General features: G+C 36.1%; 1 protein-coding gene across 3 annotated transcripts in view; it reads right to left on the bottom strand.

Moving 5' to 3' along the window:
* LOC145668843 (pancreatic triacylglycerol lipase-like) overlaps positions 1 to 12,509 on the bottom strand; it is a 192,243-nt gene that overhangs the window by 166,874 nt on the left and 12,860 nt on the right. For all 3 annotated transcript variants that reach the window (XM_081737041.1, XM_081737040.1, XM_081737042.1), the window contains exon 3: positions 3,002 to 3,158. In XM_081737041.1, coding sequence (XP_081593167.1) covers positions 3,002 to 3,158 — 157 coding nt within the window. The remainder of the gene's footprint in view (positions 1 to 3,001; positions 3,159 to 12,509) is intronic.

The raw sequence follows: 12,509 nt of genomic DNA, 5'->3' as shown, positions 1-12,509 counted from the left end.
AAAACACAACTCTTTTTATCTCCTTCAAAAAATTAAGCCGTGGTAGTTGCAAACTAAGCTGTTATAAGCACATCCTCTGAATATTGGAAGCCGAGAATAATGTTTCAGAAAAAAGGAGTTTTAAATAAAACAAAATATGAAACTGAAAACTTCAAACCTGGACAAATACAAACAAGTTACGTAACTGGTTTTACCTTTCTTTTGTTTCCAATCGAAGTTGATCCAATGAGAAGAAAACAAGTGGACCAAATCTACTATTGTTCGCTAGGCACAATTATTAAAAATTATAAGAAAGAAATATAACTAAAATTTACCTCAAAAGGGGCTAAATTAGAAAACAGAAATATGCGTGCGTACCCAGACGCTCAAAGAAGAAAGCTTGAGAATTAATCTACCACATAGTAAATTCATTGAAAGTAGACTACAATTTGTCAATGAGATTGGTTATGATACTGATATATAATACTACATGAAGAATGTTTAAAGATTGTACGAGTCTGGGGGGGCAGTCTAGGTGGCAGTCAGGGGGGCAGAAGTAGCTACTAGGGAGGCGCTCGCCCCCCTTGCCCCCGTCTGGCGTCATCACTGTATTGTTATGTTTACTTTTTGAACTTAAGCACTTTCTGTACTTTTTGGTGGCATCTTTTACTTTCCCTTTCTGTATATATGTACCTGTAAGGTGCACACAAATGATAAAAAAAAAATTATTCGAGCAAAGCACATCTCTTTACAATGAATTAAGTAGAAAGTTCATTAAATATGAGAGAAACTAGTTGCAAAAAAATATCAATAAATAGATCAAGATATTTAGAATATTTGATGTATAATAAATATACATTATACATGATTAATGTAAAATAATCATTGAAATCAACAATAAAGCATAATTTAAAAAAAGCATAATTAAACAAGAAAAAAAGCATAATGTGGGTTGCTCTAACAATTAAGCTGTATGAAGACGAGAAGAAAACGAAAGCTGATTCCTTAACGAATTTCGTTGAACTTCTTTGTGTCTACAAAAACGCATTCCTAGAAACCTACAAGCTAGGTATCATCTCTGTGATTATATCAGTTTCTAGTGCTACATGTGAAAGGTCATTCTCTTCTTTGAAAAGATTAAAGACTTGTATACGCAAGTCAATGACTCATAATAGGTTGAAAAACTTAGTGTTACTTTATATTGAGAAGAAAATTGCTAAATCGTTAGATCTTTAACAAGTTGTGGATATGTTTGCTGCTGCCCACACGAATAGAAAGATCCTCTTCAAGTAGAGGCATGAACCTATAAGTTATTTTCTTTACCTGTAAAAGTGTATTTGCTTGCACTTAAGTCAACCAGCTACACATATTTTAAACGCCATGATTAAATAACTATTTACTTATATTAGAAATCAATTGCATTAATGAATCCTAGTTGTTTGAGGTACTAAATTCTTATATTTTCACTGTTTTCCAAAGAGTAAAATCATGAACAATAAAGATGGAAACATTCACCTTGAATACACACACACACACACACACACATATATATATATATATATATATATATATATATATATATATATATATATATATATATATATATATATATATATATATTGGAGATGTCCCCCTCAAAATCCTCTTGGGCCCTTCATTGCCCCCCCCCCCTGAAAAAAACTCTAGCTACGCTACTGGACACCATGCACCAGAGATGAATTCTCTACCACTGAGCCACCGCGGCCCTGTTTGGGCTTGGTCGTCCATATCCAATCTCTCTTTTGGTGTTACTTAAACAACTTCTAGTTTTGTTCTAAACCCAGACTCCATATTGGCGTAGATATTAATATTACAGTCGATTGGTAAAGTCAATCTTCCACATTTAAAAATTAAAGTACACACAAGTAGAAAAATAAGCATTTATCATAAAAACACTAGCTGCAAGTGTTCAAAATAGATTTATGGTTTCTATAAAATCAATTGAAAATTGCTATTTTTAATTAGGCAGCTAGTGAAAAACAGCAGCTTTCGACTCCAGCCGAGTGTAAACTCAACCTAAACTCAGTTGACCAAAGTGAACTGACCCGACTGACCCGACCCGACAACCCGACCCGATTAGCCTGACCCGACAACCCGACCCGAGCTGACCCGACTGACCCGACCCGATAACCCGACCCGAGTTGACCTGACCCGTTTGAGAGCACTACTTTATAGTTATGCACAAAAGTATAGCGTTTGGTCCCGGGCAGTAGTTCTTGATTAAGCATAATAAAAACTATCTTGAATATAATTTATGGATAATAATAATAATAATAATAATAATAATAATAATAATAATAATAATAATAATAATAATAATAATAATAATAATAGTAAGAAGAAGAAGCTAAAATAGTGTTTTTAGTCTTCCAGAAGGAAATCCAAATTTTCCTTTCTTTCAGGCCTCAAAAACACTAGCAGCAACACATATTTTTTGGCTTTGTACATTGTAGCTGGCCCCCCCTCAAACACGACGGGCCTCCCCTACACAAACCTGCTGGCTACACCCCTGTCTCTCACCCTTCGGTGGTAAATTGGATGTTCCAGTGCGAAGGATAATTTTAAAGGTGGACATCAGTTATCCAAGAAAAAAAATTCAATTCAGGGTTATGTAAGAAATATATTTCCAACAAGGATCAGTCGGGCCAGATGAAAGGGTTCAGTGGGCCGCAACCGGACCGAGGGCCGACTGTTGTAGGTGGCTGGTATAAGTACTACTTTCAGTTTTAATAAAGAATAATGGTAAAAATAGAAACTATTCTTGGGGCGCTGAATTCATATCACATCTCACTATCAATCACCATTCCGTTCTGATACGTGTCGATAGAATAACAGGCATGGATTAATACGGTAATTAAAATTTCCCATAGACCCTACGTATAAATAGTGTAGTTAGAAATTTTACAAAAAAATGAATAGCTGCTTACATTGAGAGCTTAGGTTCACCAGTTATAAAGTAATGTTCTAAGCTCTAGAAACTCACCTTTTTAAGCAATGCTCTTTCTAAATTCCGAACCCATACTTGATTTGAATTGGCTAAAAATCCATGAATGATAAAATAAGTCTGTTTTCTTGGATCAAATGTTGATCCTTCAAGGGAAATTTCTGGTCGAATTGGAATGGTGTATCTTCTCTTTTGTCTGAAACAAAGAAAACGAAAAACATTAATGTGAAACTCTGCTTTTATATTTAAAAAATAAAAAACTTTTCTTTTTAAATTTTCATTTTTGTGTAACAATTTGTGAAACAAATTTAAATTTTCATGGCGATTTATAAATATTGTGTCGTATTTTCAACAACAATCGAAATGATAGATATTTTTATATTTTTGAATGTGTCCGATGGGAGTTTATTTTTATTAAATATTGAATCATTAGTGCCGTCAAGAAATGGGAAACTGGCATTAGGCAACCAACGAAATGAACCTAATGGCGTGGGTCAATGAAAACTTGATCAACGACCCACTGACGATCCACCCACCGTAACCCACTTCGAACCACCACCCATCATAAACTACTCTGGTCCACTGTGACCCACTCCGATCCATCACCCACCAAAACCCATCCGTGATCCATGCCCTCCTCATCACTAACTACAGAGTTTACACTAGTAATAAAACAAGGCTGTGAAATTATCACTAATCGGATTTTGAATTTCAATGGTCAGTCGCTCAAGTACCACTTTCTTACAATACCGGTGGACCTGATCTTTACGATATAAAAACGTAAAGCACAGTATTCTACGTATGTCTCTGTTACAAGACATCGCCGTTTTAGTGGCGTTGTTTTCACGTCGGTATTTCCTGGTGGAAGGTAAATTTATACACAACTGAGAAGCAACTGTATTAAGAGCAAACGCATCAGAATCTCGATTCTTTTAGTTAGATTTTAAAAAAAGAAAAAAATGAGGTATTATGCACCACTACTAAAATTACCATATTATGTGTTGTACATCAGGAAGTTCTGTGTAAGTTCTTTTGATTAAAGAAAAGTCTATTACCATTTCTGTATATATCAACTACAAATTTTCTATATCTGTTTAGAGTAGTACTCCCAAATTTTCAGAATAAAAAACGTAAACACCTTATGGAAATTCACATTATTTTAATAGTTTTGCATACGCTTTTTGCTGAAATATCAGAATTAATTAAATAATTGTTCAATACTCACCAAAAAAGTGAGTGACAGAGACTAGATTATTCTTATTAGTTGAGTATCGATGACTAATAAAAAGTATAGATTATTCCTATCAGTTGAGTCTCAATGATTAATGAAAGACTAGATTATTCGTATCAGTTGAGTATCGATTAGTAATAAAAGAGTATAGATTATGCCTATGAGTTGAGTATCGATGACTAATAAAAGAGTAGATTATTCCTATCGGTTGAGTATCAATGACTAATAAAAGAGTACATTATTCCTATTACTTGAGTATCGATGACTAATAAAAGAGTAGATTATTATATTATCAGTTGAGTATCAGTGACTAATAACAGGGTAGATTATTCCTATCACTTGAGTATCGATGACTAATAAAAGAGTATAGATTATGCCTATCAGGCGAGAATCAATGATTATAAAAGAGTAGATTATTCCTATCACTTGAGTATCGATGACTAATAAAAGGGTAGATTATTACTATCAGTTGAGTGTCAATGACTAATAAAAGAGTATAGATTATGCCTATCAGTAGAGTATCAATGACTAATAAAAGAGTAGATTATTCCTATCACTTGAGTATCGATGACTAATAAAAAGAGTATAGATTATGCCTATCAGGCGAGAATCAATGACTAATAAAAGAGTAGATTATTCCTATCACTTGAGTATCGATGACTAATAAAAGAGTATATTACTCCTATCACTTGAGAATGGATGACTAATAAAAGAGTATTATTATTACTATTAGTTAAGAATGGATGACTAATAAAAGAGTAGATTATTCGTATCAGTTGAGAATCGAAAAATATATCGCAATTGAATTTAACTTAAGTTTTGGAGAGAAAATGAGACATTTCGAGTTTTAAACACTTTTGGGAGCGAGAGATAATGTGAATTCAAGACATCTTGTAACCCTAGTTTAAAAAGGCACAAAAAGCGAACGAATAATACAGCACACATTCCATAATTTACTTCACCCGTAGTTCGGGTTTAGTTCCCTTCATAGTATACTGCGTTTGATTTGATTCGATTTGATTTGGTTTTGAGTTTAGCGTCCTTTTCAAGCATGGGGCTATATACGGCCTTGACGTATAAACAAGACGTGGACTTACGTTGGCGTGTTGTTTACCACGGTGTCGTTTGCCAAGACTTGATTTTAGCGTTGTTTCCCACGATTTTTCCACAGTCTTTGCATGCCGATCTTATCAGATCTGCTTATCGTAAATATATATATATACACACACACAGTTGGAAAATATGAAATTAAATATTTTAGTTTTAGTTCCCACGGTTATGTCGGTTAGGCTAAAGGAGACGATGATTATTAGAAATGAATGAAATGGTGGAATAAAGAAAGTGAGAGGAAATGGGAGAACCCCGAGAAAACCCACAAGCAGTGTTGGTCCACCACAAAGTCCATACGGCGCTATCTGGGATCGAACCAGGGCCCCACCACTGAGCCACTGCACCACCCACATACACTTGGAGTGAAAGAAAGGTTTACCAGGCACTTTTGTCCTTGATTCCCTGGGACAAGTTGTGAGTATTCTCGCCTTTGGAACGAGAGAGGTCTCATTAGACTCGCTGCTGAAAGAAATAATTAAGCTCCAAACAAATGGACATAAACCATCAATAATATCTCAACAGCTTAGTAAATTGGTGTAAATGCATTTTCTCTTTTAACGGAGTTTTTAATATCACATCCTGTTACTTAATGTTCTGTTTTTCGTTATGCTACGCGACTAAAGAAGAAAAATGAAATATTTCAGTTTTACGTCCCACAGTTATGCCATGTAAGCTAAAGGATATGGTGATGAAGAGAATTAATGAAAAAATAGTGTAATAAAGAAAGTGGGATTAAACTCATGCACATGGTGTTTGTCCACTACAAAGCCCACTTCGCGCGAGCTGGAATCTAACCATAGAGACCCCAAACACCAGAGGTGAATGCTTTACCGCTGAACCATCTTTGCCCATATATACTTAAGAAATACACACACACACACACACACACATATATATATATATATATATATATATATATATATATATATCAGTAATAGTTCAGCCGGTCTCAAGAACAGTAAAGTTACAAAATGTCAACTGTAACACAAGCACCGGTTTATGTTAACTCAGGAACTCAAAGTTAATGTCATATAGCCCTTCTGTTGTTTCTTGCTCATTTCTGATATCCCGCAGCAGGCTTTCTATAGAAATAACATGCTATAGGATAGAATTTATGCATCCAGAAGCATAAAATAAAATAATAATAATACCATATCACATTTGGGTCATACTCTTAGGCGGCTACTATTATAAACTTGTCCTCTGCATTCTGTACAAACCAAGGATGTTATAAATAGAGGATCTACCCATATGTATCTTCATCCTATTAAATCGATGAAGCCAAAAAAACAACCGAGCATCGGCACATCCGATTGGCTACTCTCGTTTCTGCCATTGTCTGATTGGATACTTTCGTTTCCGCCATGATTGTTGGCTCAAAACATTGCGATCTTATTGGGCGGAGTGGGCAGAGTAGGGGTGGCGAAACTGTGACGTATGGCTTCAAGATTTTGTTGTAAGGGCAGATCCTCTATTTTATAAGATCCTTGGTACAAACAGCACGTCATCCATTAAGAACAATACAAATCCGAAAGAAAATGCTACTATTAGCTACTGAAATTTTTGGTCGAAGCTCAACCTTCTGAGATATTTTCTCACGTCAGTTCCAGATTGTTACAAGGTCCTCTTATAAAATAGAGGGCCGCCCATAAGTACTGTAAGCTGAACATTTTTTAGCAGCAGTACATGGAACTGAATCTTCTATTCTTGCAGCTGATAAAGTCCAATTTAGAAGCAAGTTCATGCTCTATTGACAACAGTGTTAAGTGATTTAGTTTATTCTATCCCCAAAGAACTAGCGCTAATGCAACTAGTAAAAAATGCCGACTTTTGGATAAATGTGTAATTGCGATTTTAAAGTTAATTGGAAGACGCTGAATCGAATGAAAATATTTTAAAATAGGTATATCCATGCATGAGATCGCAAGAAAAATAAACGTTTAAAGTTGAGCTGTTTGATCTCAAATGGTTTGTGATTTAACGATATAATTTACTCTAACCTGAAATAACAGTTACTAGCAGGGTAAGGAAAATTCTGAATGCCTTACAAAGTTCAGGAAACACAGATATTCTAACTTCAATTTATAAGTTTCATTGAGAAGATCCGAGAAAATAGCTGCACACATACTAACTTTGTTTTTCTTTGACAAAATTATAATTCAATTCATCAGAATAGATAGTAAATAATTTCTTGACTGTACCACTGTCATCTAAGGTATTAACTCTGAGAATTGATTGAAAAGTTCGCCAAAAATATTCCTCATTTCTACATACCGAGAATCCGGCTGAGATACGATCTTGTGTACGATTACATAACAAAAAAAAAGCAATATTTTAAATTGTTCTTTTTCGGTTTATTCTTGAAGTGTCTCAATATCAAATGAGTTATCTTTCGATTACAGGTTACTAAATTTGCGTGGTCTACATTTTCCTTTCAAACACCCGAGAGAATTAATGGATCAAACTTAGAGAAATGTAATCTGCCTGTTTACTTCTGATATAGGTTTTATTGTCTTCATTCGTACACAAAGCTCCCTTGTGGCTATGTGGGTAACGTACGCACTTTTAGCGTGCGAGACTCCGGTTCGATTACTGTCGGAAACTCATGTGGGTTGGATTCCATGTTAAGCTGTAAGTCCAGGTCTCATATAGTCTGCTGCTGAACGGAACTCTTAACACAACTCCAATTTGTTAACATTTCAACTTGTTTCAGAAAGGCTATGAAGGAATTGTGTTTTAATAATATTTGTAATAATCTCTATGAGCTTGAAAATAGTCAAGTAATTATACAAAAGTCACTAAATTTTTGTATTACCAATAGACTAAATTATCTTTCTCTTACCAATGGTGTTTTTAAAAAGATTACTAAGTCCATATATTTAAGTCTAATTTTGTTTAATTTAATCTCTAGAAAAGTTATGAAATATTAAAAGAAAAAAGTTTTATTACGTCCTTCCCGAATATCCGGGGCCCATTTGTCGGAATTGTTACTCGTACTTTTGAGTGGTCCTGATGATATGCCTAGATTTAATGTTGGCTACACATCGAACACACAAAGTGCACGTCATATCAATTTTGAAAATGCAATTGGGGAGTTTCTAAGCACATAAATTATTGCCTGAGTGCTTAAATTCAACTTGAATAAATTTAACTGCGGCGTTAAGAGCCGATAGCGCAGTAACCGAATAATGTGCTTGGGACCGTTTGTATTGTATGTATTATGTTTATAATTGTAATATAGTCATGTGGCAACCCTCAGCTTATGAGGCGATTTTGTATAAATCTTCACGAATATCATATAAGATAAATCAAGAAGAACAATACCGTGGCAAACAACATCAAAATCCAGTCGTGACAAACAACATCGTATCAAACAACACGTAATCGGACCTACAGCTTAACGTGGAATCCAACAACATGAGCTCCTGGCGGGAATTCAACCCGGGTCTCTCACACCAAAGGCGCGTATAAAAAGCCACGAGAAAGCTCAGAGTAATTATAGTTCGTAATAGTATTAGGAAATTTTGATTCATTTTTAGCTTCACATAAATAAAAAGAAATATGGTCTTACTTACAACATAATATGGGTTCCCTGGTTCGATATCCGGCCAAATAATTTTGTGGTGGACAATACCAAATCGGGGATTTTCCCGGGGTGCTCCCGTTTCCTCCCACACATTCTTAGTCCACCAATTATTCCATCATCATTCACTTGCCTCATCCGTCTCCCTTAGCCTAAAGGGCGAAAACGTGGAACTTTAAACTGAAAGATTTCGGAAAGAGAGACAAAGCCCTGAAAATCCATTATTCTATTCAATTATGACGCTGGAGGTCAGGCAAGAGGGCGAGTGGTGGGAATATATATATATATATATATATATATATATATATATATATATATATATATATATATATATATATATATATATACAGGGTGTTTCAGATAAAACGTCCAGTGCTTATAAATCCGAAACGGCTGAGAATAAAAAGATGAAACAAAAACTGAGATAGGAAAATGTCATAGGGCGCATCACATAGTGTTGTTGTGGTGACCTCTAGGGTCCTCAATCAAGGGGGCCCAGGGGCCAACTTCAAATTTTCAAGGGGGCGCGGTGGCTCAGTGGTAGAGCGTTCACCTCTGGTGCTTGGGGTCCCGGGTTCGATCCCAGCCCCCGCCAAGTGAACTTTGTGGTGGACAAACACCGTGCTCGTGGGTTTTCTCGGGGTACTCCCGTTTCCTCCCACTTTCTTCATTCCACCATTTTCACTCATCTCTCATTATCACCGTCTCCTTTAGCCTAACCGGCATAACCGTGGGACGTAAAACTCAAAGATTTCATTTCATTTTTTCAAATTTTCAAATAGGAACATGTATTGAATCATACCTCATTCAATAGTACTTGAAAAACGAAACAACTTTTGTAGGAAACAATTTTCGATTTGGGCCTCCGTTTTCAAAATGGCCGCAAAAAGTGGGTCCTATATCAGATAAAACGTCCAGTGCTTATAAATCCGAAATGGCTGAGAATAAGAAGATGAAACAAAAACTGAGATAGGAAAATGTCATAGGGCGCATCACATGGTGCTGTCGTGGTGACCCACAGGGCCCTCCTTCAAGGGGGCCCAGGGGCCAACTTTAAATTTTCAAATGGGAACATGTATTGAATCATACCTCATTCAATAGTCCTTAAAAAACGAAACAACTTTTGTAGGAAACAATTTTCGATTTGGGGCACCGTTTTCAAAATGGCCGCAAAAAGTCCTGTATCAGTTTGAAGTTGGCACCTGGGCCCCCTTCACGGAGTTTCCTGAGGGTCACCACAACAACACCACTTGATATGCTTTATCATCGTTTCTATCTCAGTTTTTGTTTCATCTCTCTATTCTCAGCCGTTTCTGATTTAGGCCTATAGCACTGGACGTTTTATCTGATACAGACCCACTTTTTGCGGCCATTTTGAAAACGGTAGCCCAAATCGAAAATTGTTTCCTACAAAAGTTGTTTCGTTTTTCAAGTACTATTGAATGAGCTTTGATTCAATACGTGTTCCCATTTGAAAATTTGAAGTTGGCCCCTGGGCCCCCTTGAAAGAGGGCCCTGGGGGTGTCCACAACAACACCATGTGATGTTCCCTATGACATTTTCCTATCTCAGTTTTTGTTTCATCTTTTTATTCTCAGCCGTTTCGGATTTATAAGCACTGGACGTTTTATCTGATATAGGACCCACTTTTTGCGGCAATTTAAAAACGGCGGCCCAAATCGAAAATTGTTTCCTACAAAAGTTGTTTCGGTTTTCAAGTACTATTGAATGAGGTATGATTCAATACGTGTTCCTATTTGAAAATTTGAAGTTGGCCCCTGGGCCCCCTTGAAGGAGGGCCCTGAGGGTCACCACAACAACACTATGTGATGCGCCCTATGACATTTTATTATCTCAGTTTTTGTTTCATCTTTTTATTCTCAGTCGTTTCGGATATAAGCACTGGACGTTTTATCTGAAACACCCTGTATATATATATATATATGGGGGGCAAGTAAGTAAGTAAGTAATATAAAACTGTCCTTTTAGATAGCAGGCCCCTCCCAAGAAGTTAAAGAGTTAAAGCAGAAATCGTCATGGATTTCACGTATCCCCTATCTTTTTTCATTTTCATTAAATAATTTTTGCAGGACAGGATTGTTGTCTCGTAACCTGTTGGTAAGTGTGAAGCCTCAATGAGAGAGAACAGACAGGAGGATAGCGGGTTAAAGGCCCGCAGGCGCAGGGACAGACTCTACTTAAACTCTCTTTATCTTAAAATTCATTGGGGAGGGAAGTGAATAGAAAGTGACTAAGTGCAGTGCTTCTTCTATGGAGGATGTTAATTTTCAACAAACTTATAAAAGTTCGTTACTGAATTATCTATGTCTGTGTGTGTATATGTGTGTGTGTTATTTGGGAACTTTTCAATTTTATACCCTCCATTCGATAGACATCAAAAACCATCTAAACAAGTGATGGAATTTTTCGGGTCGCTCTTACCTTTACCGAGATATTGACTAAAAAATTTCGGATTTCGGAAGATTTAAAGAGCCATGTCTCGCCGGGAATCGTAAGTCATAGAGAGATTATATTGGTGTTGATCAATACCTAAGAGGATGGTGAACATTTGGTAGCCAATAGTACCCGGTGGCCACTGGCCAACTGGCCACCGTTCCCCAGATATTGGTCAAAAATGTTCCTATTTCGTGAGATTTAAGGAGACATATCTCGGAAATAAGTCATAGAGAGATGATATTTTGCGAATATTTTCAATTTTGAGCCCTCCATTTTGAGCCTATGCCTTCGTAAAACAACATATCGTAGAATGTTTTAACAGAACTCTTAAACAAAACATGTGGGGGGGGGGAATTAGTGCTCAGGGGAATTTAAATGGATAAATATATTATAAGAATTGTTTAATAAGTATAATAATAAAGTACATAGAGTAATTAGTATAAAGCCCGTAGAAGTTAATAAGAAAAATTAGTTCTTTTAACATTCGTTGTGGCAATGCTCTTGGACATAGGCGCCGACTTAAAGAAAATATTAGGGGGATCCAAACAATGTATAAATATATCATCATCATATTCAGCTGTTTTCTATCAACTGCATGTTGAAGCTTCCCCTTCCCCCTCCCCCAAGATCTCGATCCGCTACTCCGCTGCAAAATTCAAGCTGCATTGATCTTCACTTATCATATCAGTGCTGCCAGAGTGTTGGTTGAAACTTTAGTGCTCTATTAAACACCGTTTTGAAAACGGCGTTTTCTAACAAATAAGGCTGTTCCTAATGTTGAATTAAAGGCACAATGAAGTTTACTTCAGAAATTCTTGTTCCTTTTTGTTAGTTCTTCCTCCACCGGATTATATTGGGGGAGAGGAGGCGAGGACACCACCTTTAAATATTGCGGGGGCAAAAAGTGTCCTACCCCCAAAAGTCGGCGCCTATGATCTTGGAGAATTCTCAACTGTTTATGTTGTTTCTCTCTTATTATTTCAGTTCGAAATATGGTTTGTGCACAAATAATTTCCTAGATACAGTATTTGACCAATCTTTTGAAATATTAGGATTTACTCGTAAATTTTCCAAACGTTTTGCCCGTTATTCTTCGTTTGTATCGTTTTCTTTCTTTAAAAAACAACATTAAACTTTCTTTCTTTCTTTCTTTTTTTTTTTTTTTT

The sequence above is a fragment of the Thermobia domestica genome, chromosome 13 (genome assembly GCF_964235325.1).
Source record: "Thermobia domestica chromosome 13, izTheDome1.hap1.1, whole genome shotgun sequence".
In the NCBI taxonomy this organism is placed as follows: domain Eukaryota; kingdom Metazoa; phylum Arthropoda; class Insecta; order Zygentoma; family Lepismatidae; genus Thermobia; species Thermobia domestica.
Note: the sequence above shows the minus strand (reverse complement) of the source record. Positions and strands in the feature narration are given on the sequence as shown.